This window comes from Triticum urartu, chromosome 4, assembly GCF_003073215.2.
Source record: "Triticum urartu cultivar G1812 chromosome 4, Tu2.1, whole genome shotgun sequence".
Taxonomy (NCBI): domain Eukaryota; kingdom Viridiplantae; phylum Streptophyta; class Magnoliopsida; order Poales; family Poaceae; genus Triticum; species Triticum urartu.
This window is the reverse complement of record NC_053025.1, coordinates 194352735-194369794: the sequence shown is the minus strand read 5'-3', so window position 1 is coordinate 194369794 and position 17060 is coordinate 194352735. Positions and strand designations below refer to the sequence as shown.

General features: G+C 44.6%; 1 protein-coding gene across 1 annotated transcript; it reads left to right on the top strand.

Moving 5' to 3' along the window:
• Window positions 1-14393: 14393 nt before the first annotated feature.
• LOC125553749 (protein DMP6-like) lies at window positions 14394-15527 on the top strand. Its single transcript, XM_048717470.1, has one exon. It carries the CDS (start codon window positions 14684-14686, stop codon window positions 15305-15307), a length of 624 nt encoding a protein of 207 aa, XP_048573427.1. The 5' UTR covers window positions 14394-14683; the 3' UTR covers window positions 15308-15527.
• Window positions 15528-17060: the final 1533 nt, after the last annotated feature.

Below are 17060 nucleotides of genomic sequence, written 5' to 3'. Positions count from 1 at the left end.
TCCCTATCTCTCGCATTACATTATTTGCCATTTGCCTCTCGTTTTCCTCTCCCCCCAATTCACCCTTGCCGTTTTATTCGCCCTCTCTCTCTCTCTATCCTCCCTCTCTATTTGCCTCTTTTGTCCACTTGCTTTTTGTTTGCTCGTGTGTTAGATTGCTTGTTTGTCGCGATGGCTCAAGATACTACCAAATTGTGTGACTTCACCAATACCAATAATAATGATTTCCTTAGCACTCCGATTGCTCCTCTTACCAATGCTGAATCTTGTGAAATTAATACTGCTTTGTTGAATCTTGTTATGAAAGATCAATTCGCCGGCTTTCCTAGTGAAGATGCCGCTACTCATCTGAATAGCTTCGTTGATTTATGTGATATGCAAAAGAAAAAAGATGTCAATAATGATGTCATTAAATTGAAGCTATTTCCTTTTTCGCTTAGAGATCGTGCTAAAGCTTGGTTTTCGTCTTTGCCTAAGAATAGTATTGATTCATGGAACAAATGCAAAGATGTTTTTATCTCTAAGTATTTTCCTCCCACTAAGATCATCTCTCTTAGAAACGATATAATGAACTTTAAACAACTTGATCATGAACATGTTGCACAAGCTTGGGAGAGAATGAAATTAATGATACGTAATTGCCCTACTCATGGTTTGAATTTGTGGATGATTATACAAAAATTTTATGCCGGATTGAATTTTGCTTCTAGAAATCTTTTAGATTTGGCCGCGGGAGGCACTTTTATGGAAATCACTTTAGGAGATGCTACTAAACTCCTAGATAATATTATGGTTAATTATTCTCAATGGCATACTGAAAGAACTTATAATAAAAAAGTGCATGCGATAGAAGAAATTAATGTGTTGAGTGGAAAGATGGATGAACTTATGAAATTATTTGCTACTAAGAGTGTTTCTTCTGATCCTAATGATATGCCTTTGTCTACTTTGATTGAGAATAACAATAAATCTATGGATATTCCTACAACAACTCTTATGGAAATTATAATAAGATGCCCTCTGATTTTGAATCTAATATTAAAGAATTTAATTCTTCGCAAAAAAATTTTAATGCTATGATTGAAGAAAAATTGCTTAAGATTGATGATTTGGCTAGGAACGTTGATAGAATTGCTCTTGATGTTGATGCTTTGAAACTTAGATCTATTCCACCTAAGCATGATATTAATGAGTCTCTAAAATCCATGAGAATTTCAATTGATGAGTGTAAAGAAAGAACCGCTAGGATGCGTGCTTCCAAAGATGCCTTTATTAAAGCGTGTTCTTCTAATTCCTATGAAAATCAAGATGAAGATCTAAAAGTTATTGATGTGTCTCCTATTAAATCTTTATTTTTCAATATGAATCTTGATGAAACTGAATATGATCTTCCTTTACCTAGAAGGCGTTCTAAAAATTCGGAGTGTTTAGATCTTAATGATGAAATTGATGAAAGTGGGATGGAAAGAAATAAAAATCTAGATGTTGCTAAACCCACTATATTGGATTTCAAGGAATTTAATTATGAAAATTGCTCTTTGATTGATTGTATTTCCTTGTTGCAATCCGTGCTAAATTCTCCACATGCTTATAGTCGAAATAAAGCCTTCACCGAACATATTGTTGATGCCTTGATGCAATCTTATGAAGGAAAACTTGAGTTGAAAGTTTCTATCCCTAGAAAACTCTATGATGAGTGGGAAACAACTATTAAAATTAAAATTAAAGATCATGAGTTTTATGCTTTGTGTGATTTGGGTGCTAGTGTCTCTACTATTCCCAAGACTTTGTGTGATTTACTAGATTTCCGTAATTTTGATGATTGCTCTCTAAACTTGCATCTTGCGGATTCCACTATTAAGAAACCTATGGGAAGAATTAATGATGTTCTTATTGTTGCAAATAAGAATTATGTGCCTGTAGATTTCATTGTTCTTGATATGGATTGCAATCCTTCTTGCCCTATTATTCTTGGTAGACCTTTCCTTAGAACGGTTGGTGCGATTATTGATATGAAGGAAGGGAATATTAGATTTCAATTTACATTAAAAAAAGGGCATGGAACACTTTCCAAGAAATAAAATAAAATTACCATATGAAACTATCATGAGATCCACTTATGGATTGCCTACCAAAGATGGCAATACCTAGATCTATTCTTGCTCGTTATGCCTAGCTAGGGGCGTTAAACGATAGCGCTTGTTGGGAGGCAACCCAACTTTATTTTTATTCCTTGATTTTTGCTCCTGTTTAGTAATAAATAAATTATTTAGCCTCTGTTTTGGTTGTGTTTTTTGTGTTTAATTAGTGTTTGTGCCAAGTAGAACCGTTGGGAAGACTTGGGGAAAGTCTTGTTGAACTTGCTGTAAAAACAGAAACTTTAGCGCTCACGAGAACTGCTGTCATTTTTATTTGAAGAGTTCTATTTAGTTAATTCTTTTTGAAGATGATTAATAGATAAATGCCTCACGTCCATAAATTTATTTTAGAATTTTTGGGGTTCCAGATCTTGCGCTAGATACAGATTACTACAGACTGTTCTGTTTTTGAAAAATTCTGTTTTTTGTGTGTTGTTTGCCTATTTTGATGAATCTATGGCTAGTAAAATAGTTTATAATACATAGAGAATTTGGAATACAGTAGGTTTAACACCAATATAAATAAAGAATGAGTTCATTATAGTACCTTTAAGTGGTCTTTTGTTTTCTTTCGCTAACGGAGCTTACGAGTTTTCTATTTTGAGTTTTGTGTTGTGAAGTTTTCAAGTTTTGGGTGAATTATTTTGATGGATCATGGAACAAGGAGTGGCAAGAGCCTAAGCTTGGGGATGCCCATGGCACCCCCAAGATAATCCAAGGACACCAAAAAGTCAAAGCTTGGGGATGCCCCGGAAGGCATCCCCTCTTTTCGTCCACTTCCATCGGTAATTTACTTGGAGCTATATTTTTATTCACCAACATGATATGTGTTTTGCTTGGAGCATCTTGTATTATTTGTGTCTTTATTTGTTAGTATGCCACAATCATCCTTGCTGTACACACCTTTTGAGAGAGCCATACATGAACTAAAATTTGATAGAATACTCTATGTGCTTCACTTATATCCTTTGAGCTAGATAATTTTGCTCTATGTGCTTCACTTATATCCTTTGAGCTAGATAATTTTGCTCTATGTGCTTCACTTATATCCTTTGAGCTAGATAATTTTGCTCTATGTGCTTCACTTATATCTTTTGAGCTAGATAATTTTGCTCTATGTGCTTCACTTATATCCTTTGAGCTAGATAATTTTGCTCTATGTGCTTCACTTATATCCTTTGAGCTAGATAATTTTGCTCTATGTGCTTCACTTATATCCTTTGAGCTAGATAATTTTGTTCTATGTGCTTCACTTATATCCTTTGAGCTAGATAATTTTTCTCTATGTGCTTCACTTAGATCTTTTAGAGCACGGTGGTGGATTCGTTTTAAAGAAACTATTGATCTCTCATGCTTCACTTAAATTAATTTGAGAGTCTCTTAATAGCATGGTAATTTGCCTAATAATAATATGCTTGGTATTCAAGATTTGTGAAACTTTCTTTTGAGTTTGTTGAATACTAAGAAAAGATTGAAGCATGATAATTGTTTTGAGATATGGAGGTGATAATATTAAAGTTATGCTAGTTGAGTAGTTGTGAATTTAAAGAATACTTGTGTTGAAGTTTGTGATTCCCGTAGCATGCACGTATGGTGAACCATTATGTGATGAAGTCGGAGCATGATTTATTTATTGATTGTCTTCCTTATGAGTGGCGGTCGGGGACGAGCAATGGTCTTTTCCTACCAATCTATCCCCCTAGGAGCATGCACGTAATACTTTGCTTTGATAACTTTTAAATTTTTGCAATAAGTATATGAGTTCTTTATGACTAATGTTGAGTCCATGGATTATACGCACTCCCACCCTTCCACCCTTGCTAGCCTCTCTAATACCGCGCAACTTTCGCCGGTATCATACACCTACCATATACCTTCCTCAAAACAGCCACCATACCTACCTATTATGGCATTTCCATAGCCATTCCGAGATATATTGCCATGCAACTTTCCACCATCCAGTTCATCATGACACATCCATCATTTTCATATTGCTTAGCATGATCATGTAGTTGACATAGTATTTGTGGCAAAGCCACCGTTCATAATTCTTTCATACTTGTCACTCGTGATTCATTGCATATCCCGGTACACCGCCGGAGGCATTCATATAGAGTCATACTTTGTTTTAGTATCGAGTTGTAATCATTGAGTTGTAAATAAATAGAAGTGTGATGATCATCATTCAATAGAGCAATGTCCCAAAAAAAAGGGAAAGGCCAAAGAAAAAAAGAAGGCCCCAAAAAATATAAATAAATAAAAAAGGGGCAATGCTACTATCCTTTTTCCACACTTGTGCTTCAAAGTAGCACCATGATATAGCGAGTCTCATATATTGTGCTTCAAAGTAGCATCATGTTCTTCATATAGAGAGTCTCATATGTTGTCACTTTCATATACTAGTGGGAATTTTACGTTATAGAACTTGGCTTGTATATTCCAATGATGGGCTTCCTCAAATTGCCCTAGGTCTTCGTGAGCAAGCAAGTTGGATGCACACCCACTAGTTTCTTTTGTTGAGCTTTCATACATTTATAGCTCTAGTGCATCCATTGCATGGCAATCCCTACTCACTCACATTGATATCTATTGATGGGCATCTCCATAGCCCGTTGATACGCCTAGTCGATGTGAGACTATCTTCTCCTTTTTGTCTTCTCCACAACCACCATTCTTTTCCACCTATAGTGCTATATCCATGGCTCACGCTCATGTATTGCGTGAAGATTGAAAAAGTTTTGAAAAAGTTAGAGTATGAAACAACTGCTTGGCTTGTCATCGGGGTTGTGCATGATTTAAATACATTGTGTGGGGAAGATGGAGCATAGCCAGACTATATGATTTTGTAGGGATAACTTTCTTTGGCCATGTTATTTAGAGAAGACATAATTGCTTTGTTAGTATGCTTGAAGTATTATTATTTCCTATGTCAATATAAACTTTTGTCTTGAATCTTTCTAATCTGAATATTCATACCACAATTAAGAAGATTTGCATTGAAATTATGCCAAGTAGCATTCCGCATCAAAAATTCTTTTTTTATCATTTACCTACTCGAGGATGAGCAGGAATTAAGCTTGGGGATGCCTAATACGTCTCCAACATATCTATAATTTTTGATTGCTCCATGCTATATTATCTATTGTTTTGGACTATATTGGGCTTTATTTTCCACTTTTATATTATTTTTGGGACTAACCTATTAACAGGAGGCCCGGCCCAAAATTGCTGTTTTTTGCCTATTTCAGTGTTTCGGATAAACAGAATATCAAACGGAGTCCAAACGGAATAAAATCTTTGGAAACGTGATTTTCTCACCGAACGTGATCCATGAGACTTGGACCCTACTGCAAGGGATCAAAGAGGTGGTCACGAGGGTGGGGGGCGCACCCCCTAGGGCACGCCCCCTGCCTCGTGGGCCCCTCGGTGCTCCACCGACGTACTCCTTCCTCCTATATATACACACGTACCCCCAAACGATCAGAACAGGAGCCAAAAACCTAATTCCACCGCCGTAACTTTCTGTATCCACGAGATCCCATCTTGGGGCCTGTTCCGGAGCTCCGCCGGAAGAGGGACGTCATCACGGAGGGCTTCTACATCATCCTAGCCCCTCCGATGAAGTGTGAGAAGTTTACCTCAGACCTTCGGGTCCATAGTTAGTAGCTAGATGGCTTCTTCTCTCTCTTTGAATCTCAATACAAAGTTCTCCCCCTCTCTTGTGGAGATCTATTCGACGTAATCTTCTTTTTGCGGTGTGTTTGTTGAGATTGATGAATTGTGGGTTTATGATCAAGTCTATCTATGAATAATATTTGAATCTTCTCTGAATTCTTTTATGTATGATTGGTTATCTTTGCAAGTCTCTTTGAATTATCCGTTTGGTTTGGCCAACTAGATTGGTAGTTCTTGCCATGGGAGAAGTGCTTAGCTTTGGGTTCGATCTTGCGGTGTCCTTACCCAGTGACAGAAGGGGCAGCAAGGCACGTATTGTATCGTTGCCATCGAGGATAACAAGATGGGGTTTATTTCATATTGCATGAATTTATCTCTCTACATCATGTCATCTTTCTAAAGGTGTTCCTCTGTTTTTAACTTAATACTCTAGATGCATGCTGGATAGCGATCGATGAGTGGAGTAATAGTAGTAGATGCAGAATCGTTTCGATCTACTTGTCACGGACGTGATGCCTATATACATGATCATGCCTAGATATTCTCATAATTATGCTCAATTCTATCAATTTCTCAACAGTAATTTGTTCACCCACCGTAGAATACTTATGCTCTTGAGAGAAGCCACTAGTGAAACCTATGGCCCCCGGGTCTATTCTCATCATATCAATCTCCATCACTTTTATATTATTTTGCTATTTACTTTGCTTTTACTTTTTACTTTGCATCTTTATATCAAAAATACCAAAAATATTCTATCTATCAGATCTCACTCTCTTAAGTGACCATGAAGGGCTTGACAACCCCTAATCGCGTTGGTTGCGAGTAGCTATCACTTTGTGCAGGTACGAGGGACTTGAGCGTGGGCTCCTACTGGATTGATACCTTGGTTCTCAAAAATTGAGGGAAATACTTACGCTACTTTGCTGCATCATCCCTTCCTCTTCGGGGAAAACCAACACAAGCTCAAGACGTAGCAGTTTCCCGGTCATGTATGTACGCGCACCGTATCCGGATAAGCGCGGAAGTACCAGGGGCTATATAGTAGCCCCACTGTCAAACTCCTATGGCTAAGTGAAAGTGTTAAAGCAATATAGTCCAATTGCCTTGTTCGTCGCGCTATGACCTCCTTCATGGACCAAGACGTTGGATCAAGTGTGAATACGCTCTTTTCCGAACACCCCCGCATTATGTGCGTGGGGGCTGAAGCCGACGACTGCAAACTTTCAGGTTATATACTTACATAAACGGCCACACAGGAGGCATCATAATACCTTCAGGCAATAAATACAGCCTGTATAATTCAAATAATATTATTTTTACAATAGGGATACATGTCAATCGAACATGATACTCTTCGAGCACTAAGCCTCTATTAAACGAGCGCCTTCTAGGAATTCTTCTAAATAGTGCTCAGCCGAGACCTGGCCTACGGCCGGACCCGGGGGTGCAATAGCGGTGGCATCCTTCTCTGCCCAGTATGTCTTAACACGGGCAAGAGCCATCCGCGCACCCTCTATGCACGCCGACCTCTTTACGACATCGATATGCTGCACATCACCAAGGAATCGTTGCACTAAACCAAAATAACTATTCGGCTTTGCTCCTTCCGGCCAAAGATGATCCACGAAAGACCTCATGGCAAGCCCGGACAACCTATGGAGCTCAGCCCACTCGGCCATTTGCTCATTTAAGACAACGGACGCGTCGGAGCACTGAACTGCGACCAGAACAACTTCTCTACTTCGTGATCTTCTTGATCTTTGAAAAACGCAGTCGCATCAGCAGCACTCATTGCCAGGTCCGCATACGCATCTGCAGCACTCCATAATCGATCCAGAGGGGCATACTTCAGATCTCCGAACTTCGTCCGCAACAAAAGGGCTTCCCAGCCATGATATCTCCGGCTTGACGGAGCTCCTCCTCTGCCGCTCTGATTTTAAAACGGGTTTCCTTGGCTGCCTCCACGGCTCTCTTCAGGCCAGCCGCTCTCACTTGGCTTTCCTTTTCAAGAAGCTCATATCGGCCGGTGGCATCTTTCAGCTCAACAGCCATCTTGGCTATTTCATCTTCGCTCTTGCGATGAGCAGCCTGTTCGACTCTTAAGTCTTCGGCCGCCTTTAGGGTGGCCCATCACTTCTCCTGGCTTGTTCCTTGGCTCGGGCAAGTTCCGCCCGAAGGGTCTCCACGGCGGCAGCTCCATCTGCAGTCAAAACATATTATTGACACTAGCATCATGCTCCTCTTAATACTTGTTGACCACCCGAAAATACATACCCTGTGCCTCGTCAAGCTGCTTGTTCACAAGCGCAATGTCAGCATCTGCCACGTCCAGTTGTCGGCTTAGTCCGGCCAATTCAGCAGTCCGGCCAGCCACCGGACCGTCCGCTGCCTGCACATGAAAGCAGCGCGATCAATACCTGGGACTATGATCCTCTGTTTGCCGCCTCAGGACAGCAACCAGAGTCTCAGGGGCTACTACCTGCATAGATCACACCTAGCGTGTGCGGTACCGTCAATTTTTTTACATTACTTTGCATACCTCAAAGCCTTTTAGCAGGCTCGTAAAAGCTTCATGCAACCCATTTTTGGCGGATGAGATCCTCTCAACCACCATACCCATTAAAGTATGATGCTCCTCTGAGATAGCCGCTCGCTCCAAAAGACCCGTCAGTACGTCTGGTTGCGCACCAGAAAATCCCGGACTCTTTCTATTGCTCCCCTTAGGAGCCGAATATTCTGGACTTCGGGTGGCCGAAGGGTTACCTTCTGGCCTCAGCGGATCAGGAGAAATCCTCTGTGATGACACTTCAGGGTCATCCGCACCAGGAGGCGGGGAGACAAGGGGAGGCATTTTGCTCTCCATCATCTCCGTAAGAAGATCCCCCGAAGACGAACTCTGTCGGGAAGGGCTACGATCCGGACTGCAAGACATATGTCTCGGTTATCATCCGCGGAGACAAAACAAAATATATTTGTCAAAAGTAATTTTGTTCACTTATAGCTCGATGGAGGGCTGATCCCCTTGCGGGCACAGTGCGGAAGGAATGCCCTCCGGGTCAGGGCCCCCTGGCAAGGGTCTCTTCTCTCGTTTGGAAACCCTTGTTTCCAAGTCTTCGGGAGCGGTCCTTTTCCTTCCTTGGGGAGAGGGAATTTCAGATTCTTCTCCCCGATCATCCTCCTTCGTGGAGGCACTAATTCCCCCGGTTTGAATGAGTAATACATGAGGCTCGCTTTCGGCTTTTTCGTCTCTCCCTTTATCTTCCCCCGAGGGCACTTGATAAGGCGCGCACTCCAGCATCCTGGCTAGTACGGGATCTGGCGAGCCCTCGGGAAGGGGGGCCGAACACCTGATCATCTTTGCCTTTCTTACCCAGTCCTGGCCAAGAGCAATTCTTTCAGAATTATGTTATGGCAAATGAAAAGACAGTGTGTTCGGTCGTGAAAATACTTACCTGGGTATCTGGACGATTACAGTTGAGACCCGCATCCTCAGTGGTATCCGGACACTTTATTCATGATCCGAAGAACAATCCATACATCTCTTTGAGCGTCACACCGAAGAACTGCTGAATAGTTTGCGGTCCTTCCGGGTTGAACTCCCACATACGGAGAGATCGACGTTGGCATGGCAGGACCCGCCGAACTAGCATAACTTGCATTACTTTGACGAGACCGACATCCCTCTTGAGGAGATCTCGTATGCGACTTTGCAATGTCAGCACGTCATTAACCGGCCCCCAGTCTAGCCCCTTGTTGACCCATGACGCTAGTTGTGGTGGGGGCTCGAACGGAAGGCCGGGGCAACCACCCACTTAGTACTTCGGGGAGCTGTGATGTAAAACCACTCCCGCTGCCATATGTTGGATATCTCCGGGAAGGAACCCTTTGGCCATGGTGCATCGACGCCTTTGATTATTGTGGCACCTCCGCATTCTGCGTGTCGCCCATCGATCATCTTCGGCTTCACATTGAAGGTCTTGAGCCATAATCCGAAGTATGGGGTGATGCGGAGGAAGGCCTCACATACGACGATAAACGACGAGATGTGAAGAATGGAATCCGGAGCTAGATCGTGGAAGTCGAGGCCATAATAGAACATGAGCCCTCTGATGAAGGGTTCAAGACTAAAGCCTAGCCCTAGAAGGAAGTGGGAAACAAATACGACACTCTTGTTGGGTTAGGGAGTGGGGATGACCTGCCCTCGGGCAGGCAGCCTGTGCGAGATTTCGGCGGTCAGATACCTAGCCTCCCTTAGCTTCTTGATGTCCTCCTCTGTGACAGAGGAAGCCATCCACTGGCCCTAAAGGTTGGATCCGGACATGACTGAAGGTCCGAAGCGCTTCGCCTGAGCCTTGGGTGTTGGAACTCAGGGTGGGGGAAGGGGGGATTGAGCGCGAGAAGAAAAGGATAGACTTTGGCCCCTTTATAAAGAGGGCGAATATCAAGCGTCCTCCGCGTGGCCGTTTGGAACTTGCCTAAAATCAAGGAGTCGTACTAACGGGAACGATTGGGTTACCCACACCCGTATTGATGAGAATCCCGTGATAAGGGGACACGATCTCTTCTTCGACAAGACGTGCCAATAAAACCGCCTCGCAACACGTGCAGTGGCTGGTTGAGAAAAAACGGTTCGAATAATGACCGGGGCCATGGCGTGATGTCACATTATGAAAAGTTGTCAGATTAGATTTGTGGAAATATTATACTCTCTACGGTGGTGTGTAGAATTTGTTTTGCAGAGCCGGGCACTATCCTTGTGTTCAAAATTTTCTATGGAGTATTCGGAGGAGGAACCTGCCTTGCAATGCCGAATACAATCTGCGCCCCAGACTCATCGTCATTAAAGCCTGGTTCAGGGGCTACTGAGGAAGTCCTGGATTAGGGAGTCCTCGGACAGCCGGACTATATCCCTTGGCCGGATTGTTGGACTATGAAGATACAAGATTGAAGACTTTGTCCCGTGTTCGGGTGGGACTCTCCTTTGCGTGGAAGGCAAGCTTGGCAATTCGGATATGTAGATCTCCTCCCTTGTAACCGACTCTGTGTAACCCTAGCCCCCTCCGGTGTCTATATAAACCGGAGGATTTTAGTCCGTAGGACAACAACAATCATACCATAGGCTAGCTTCTAGGGTTTAGCCTCTCCGATCTCGTGGTAGATCAACTCTTGTAATACTCATATCATCAAGATCAATCAAGCAAGAAGTAGGGTATTACCTCCATCGAGAGGGCCCGAACCTGGGTAAACATTGTGTCCCCCGCCTTCTGTTACCATCCGCCTTAGACGCACAGTTCGGGACCCCCTACCCGAGATCCGCCGGTTTTGACACCGACATTGAGTGCCAAAACACATATCAAGTGAATCAATATGATACCCCGTTGTCACCACGAGTATTCATAGCAAGACATACATCAAGTGTTCTCAAATCCATAAAAGTATTCAATCCGATAAAACGAAATCTCAAAGGGAAAACTCAATTCACAACAAGATAGAGAGGGGGAAACACCATATGATCTGACTATATTAACAAAGCCCGTGATACATCAAGATCGTGACATCTCAAGAACACGAGAGAAAGAGATTAAACACATAGCTAGTGGTACAAACCCTCAGCCCTAAGGGTGGACTACTCCCTCCTCATCATGGTGGCCGCCGGGATGATGAAGATGGCCATCAGTGATGATTTCCTCCTCCGACAGAGTGCCAGACGGGGTCTAGATTGGTTTTCGGTGGATATAGAGCCTTGCGGCGGCGGAACTTCTGATCTAGTTTAACCCTGAGGATTTTTGGAATATTTGGGAATTTATAGGGCAAAAAGACGGTCCAGTGGGCACCTGGGTGGCCCAGGCGCGCCCTGGTGAGTTGTGCTACCCTCGGAGCAGCCCCCAGGCGCTTCTTCGGCCCACTGTCTTCTGGTCCATAAAAAATCCACAAAAAGTTTCACTGCGTTTGGACTCCGTTTGGTATTGATTTCCTGCGATGTAAGAAACATGCAAAAAATAGCAACTGGCACTTGGCACGATGTCAATAGGTTAGTACCAAAAAAGATATAAAATGACTATAAAATGATTATAAAACATTCAAGAATGATAATATAACAGCATGGAACAATAAAAAATTATAGATACGTTGGAGACGTATCAATAACCGAGGCACGCAGAGACAATGATGTATCCCAAAGTTCAGACCCTTGTGGATGCTAATCTCCGTTTGGAGCGGTGTGAAGGCACAATGCTCCCTAAAATGCCACTAGGGCCACCGTGATCTCCTCACGCCTTTGCACAATGCAAGGTGCCATAATTCCACTAAGGGACCCTTGAGGGCGGTCACCGAACCCGTACAAATGACAACCCTTGGGGGCGGTCACCAACCCTTACAGTTTGCTCGGGGCAATCTCCACAGCAAAATTGGAGACCCGGACGCTTGTCCGGAGCTTTATGCCACAATAATTGAGCTTCGCGACACCACCAGCCGTCTAGGGAGCCAAAGCAACTGAGAGGCACAAGCTCTAGGGTGTCCAAACACCCAAGAGTAATAAGCTTCTCAACTTTCACTTCCATGTATCATCGTGGAGAACTCAAACCGATGCACCAAATGCAATGGCAAGGGCACACGGAGTGCTCAAGTCCTCTCCCAAATCACACCACAACAATAAATGTCATGGAGGAATATGAGAGGAAGAACAAAAGAGGAGAACAACAAAGAACTCCAAAATCTAGATCCACAAGGTTCCCCTCACTTACAGGAGAAAATTATTGGTGTAAATATATATCTAGGTATCCTCTCTCTCTTTTCCCTAAAAAAGAATCAAGAATCATAGGAGGAATTGAGAGTTAGCAAACTCCAAGAGGTCAACAATGGTGGGGGGAAACTTGCAAAAGGATTAGGGTTGAAGTTGGAAGAAGGGGGTATAAATACCCGGGGTCGGCCGAGAGGAGGCAGGGGGTCGGGCACCCGGGGGTGGCAGAGAAGTGTGTGAATTGATAAACTCGAAACGTTCATAACTTTTGCAAACGAATTTCGATTCCAACAAAATCAAGTTTGCTGGAAAGCTAACGACGGGGGCTAACACAAGCCTGATAGAAATTTTAAGAACTAGCAATGGAGAAAATAACCAGAATATAACGGTGAGAAGCCTTCCTCAAATAAGACCGGTAAAATCTCGAACACCAAAAGCGCAATAAAAGATGCATAGAAAATCGTTTTTCCATGAACTAGAGCTTGTAACGACACAAGCTCTAAAACTTCACAAAGAGAAAAGCCAAACAATAACCAAGAAAGATGATGCCAAGCATGCAAATGTTTGAGCTCTCTACGAACGATACGAACAAGCTACTCACTCGAGAGCCCCCCTTCATAGTACGACTATCAATCCTATAATTGGGTCTACCAACTAACACCATGAGACCGGTAAAATAGAAAAACCATCATGAACAAATATTTTCTTTGCGCATAATCCACTTGAGCTAGATGATAACGATCTTGACCTTCTCAAATTAAACCACCTTTCTTGATTCCGCCGACTCGATGTATACTAGTAAATTGCTCCCCCATACTCCACTATGGGTGAGCCTCTCTTAGGCACATCTTCACAAGTCCATCATCGCCAGAATGGACGGCAAACTTCAAACATGTGATCACTTCGTGATACTCCACTTGAACTTGCACAACTCAACCTTGATGACAATCACCACTTGATGTCATCCTCCTCCATGTGTTATATAAGATCTTCCTCTTAATACAAGCCCATGAAAAAATAACTAACCCCACATAGAACCACCACACAAACAGATCATGGGTTACTTTACAAAGTGTAATGACCAATGTTTACCATATTGTGAGATCATTTGATCCCACTCGGTACATTTCCAGCGCTTTGTGTATTGATCAACTTGAATCCACTCTTTTACTTTGACTTGATCAACCATGTATCCAATCTTCTCTCTTTGTAAAGATGATGTCTTGAAGGTAAACATGAATGTTCACACAATCTTCTACTTCAAGACATACTTGTAACAGGCTCAACACTAATATGACCGATGTTTGGATTACACCTCGAATAGAACCTTAGTCAACACAAAAATCTCCTTCTAATAACCTTGAAACCAACAAATGGTCTTCAATTAATGCCGATGGACGAGCCCTTCAAATCTATAGCTCAAATTAACCATTAGTCCATAGGAATTGTCATTAATTACCAAAACCAAACATAGGGAAACCAAGCTCCTTCACATAAAGTCAACAACATCACCACAAAGATAAGTCAGAATAGGCGACAGCTTGGGTAGCTCTGGTCTGGAGGAACTCCGCGAGGTCGAGGGCCTCACAGTCAAGCCCTAGTGCCGCCGTACATGAGAATAAGATATAAGTCCTAGTCTCCGGTACCGTGCACACGGGGCACATGCCATCACCCGGGCCATGCCGCTTAAGCATTTCGGTCCTCGAAGGGATGCGATCTCATAGTAGTTGCCACGCAAAATTCCAATTGACAGCCACATTATATAGGAATCTTGGTAAGCCATTCCTCTGTTCCAAACAGCTGTGTTGATTTTATTTTTTTAATAGGAATTCGATCCTGCAAAATTCCTGCGATTTTCCCTTGTTCTAAACGGGGCCTAAGTTCCAAGGAAGGACTAGAGATGCTATGCGGTGATGCCAAATCCCAAGTCACCAAGGTGCTCTTAGGTAGTCTCAAATCGCAAGTCACAAAAGTTCTTCCCTTGTTCAGTCCAAGCATAACGAGGCCTTGTTTCATCACGTGAACAAATATTCCATTGCACACATGGTACGTAAAGTGCTACCGAATTGGAGCAATAAATCCGAAGGCTGCACTGCACAGCTCCATTAATCCCATTGCTCCTAATCCAATGTCGTCCCGGCCAGCCGTCGACCCCGAGTCGTCCCCGGCGGCGCAGCAGGCTCCACTGCTCGGCAATGGAGACGGCCGGACACAAACAACAACCGTCCTAGGCAAGGCTCTGAGCAGCACCGCGGACCTCGCGAAGCACCTCCCCACCGGCGCCGTGCTGGCCTTCGAATTCCTCTCGCCGACCTTCACCGCCGACGGCACCTGCACGGCCGCCAACCGCGCGCTCACCGGCTGCCTCATCGGCGCCTGTGCCCTCTCGTGCTTCCTCCTCTGCTTCACCGACAGCTACCGCGACGAGACGGGCACCGTGCGCTACGGCTTCGTCACGCCCAGCGGCCGCCTGAGACTCATCGACGGCGCCCAGCAGATGCCACCGCGGGACGAGAGATACCGGCTTCGCGCGAGGGACGTGCTGCACGGGGTGCTGTCGTTCGTGGTGTTCCTGGCCGTGGCCATGGTGGACAGCAACGTCGTGGCGTGCTTCTACCCCGTGGAGTCCGCCACGACGAGGCAGCTGCTCGCCGCAGTGCCCATGTCTGCCGGAGCGGCGGGGAGCTTCCTGTTCGCTATGTTCCCGTCCACGCGCCGGGGAATTGGCTTCCCCGTCGCAGGCACGTCATGAATCAATATTGTTTTATTTCGGAAACAATTCGCACACCACCATAGCCACCGAGAAATTTCCGCTTCAGTTGGTGTTAGTTTCTCTACATTTTCCTCTAAAATTTGTGCTTTGACCTACAACATATTACCAGGAAGTGAGAGCTATACTTTGTCTTACCTCTTCCGGTCTTAATTCCATTTGATGGAAAAATGATGTGCTAACTGGATACAAGAACAAGCAAGGAGGGGAACGTGGAACCAAAGGTGGGAGAGAATGTCACTAAACGCGAAAACAAGTGGAGAAAATAAACGAAATTCCGAATATGTGCCTAGCGTGTGATACATAGCGATGGGTGGACGCATCACTTGGCAAGCTCCGAGGCTCAATAAAAATGACCTCTACGGACAGGCTTGGGATTACTCGTTCCCGCGTAGCACCTGCACCTGCACTACCAGGTCTTACGGCAGGTTGTACGTTTTACATTCCAAAAAATCGTAGCCGGTTGTATGTTCTTGTTAACACTGGGCCTAGTGCCACTACCGACGAGACCGGTGTACGCTTCATCACCAAGGAGGGCCGGCCCAGCAAGAGAGCCCATCATCCTTCCACTCGCTACGCGGACGGCAACTGGGTATAATCCTATATTAGTCTATCCTGTCATCGTGTTGGGTGGCGAATTGGTAATGGCTGAGGCCATTGGCTTGTAAATCAATCCTTCCTCTGTAAGCAAATACATCACAGACTTGAGAGTGAATACGAGATGCCGCCATAGTTTTCCCCTTCCTTCTCCAATCCCTATCTACTTCCTCCGTTCCTAAATATTTGTTTTTCTAGATATTTTAACAAGTGACTATATACGGAGCAAAATGAGTGAATCTATACTCTAAAATATATCTACATACATCCGTATGTGGTAGTCTGTTTAAAATATCTAGAAAGACAAATATTTAGAAACGGAGGGAGTAGATCCTAACAATTGGTACTCAGAGCCCAAAATTCCCACCTACTTCACGCTGGATCACAGCCACGAGACGCGGTTGGCAGCGGCGGCGGCGCGCCGACGGCAGGAGCTCATGGAGCACCTGAGCGCCGAGGGCAAGGCGATCTACGAGACCATAACCCAGGCAAGCGAGGCGGCCCATCTACGTCACCAGAAGGAGCTCGACGCGCTCATCGTGGCGGCGGTGGGGAGCACCGTCGATGCTGTGGTGTCGCGTTCCGTCGGGGCGGCGGTCGACAAGGCGGTGGAGGCGGCGATGGGGACGGTCGTCAACGATATGCAGGCGTACACCGACGGGGCGGAAGCCGACCTCCTCAAGCAAATTCAGGACCTCCGCACTGCCAAGAGCACCACCTTCCGCTCCAGCGATTTGGAGGGATCCGAGCGTTCGCCGACGGCCACGGCAGAGGCGAATCAGGCAGGATTCAAGGCGTCGCTGTCGACCAGAGGACCAGGTTCGAGTACGCAAGCACTGTATGTTCCGCCGGCCGCTAGAGGTATACCTGAATTACCGCGGCCGAGTTCATCATTTTCCAGTCTATTGCACCGCGAGCGGAGGAACAGTTCGTCAGGCCATGGGAAACCTCCTTCTGTTGATTTCCCAAAATTTGATGGAGAGAATCCAAAGCTTTGGCAAACGCGGTGTGTGGACTATTTTGCCATGTTTGACACTGACCCGGATCTCTGGATTGCTGTTGCCGCTATGCAATTCGAAGGAGCAGCAACGCGCTGGTTATTGTCAGTTCAACACAAATTTGTTCGATCGTCATGGGA

Excerpts from the sequence above, each read along its gene's own strand:
- LOC125553749 (XM_048717470.1), top strand. The coding sequence starts at position 14,684 with ATGTCGTCCCGGCCAGCCGTCGACCCCGAGTCGTCCCCGGCGGCGCAG.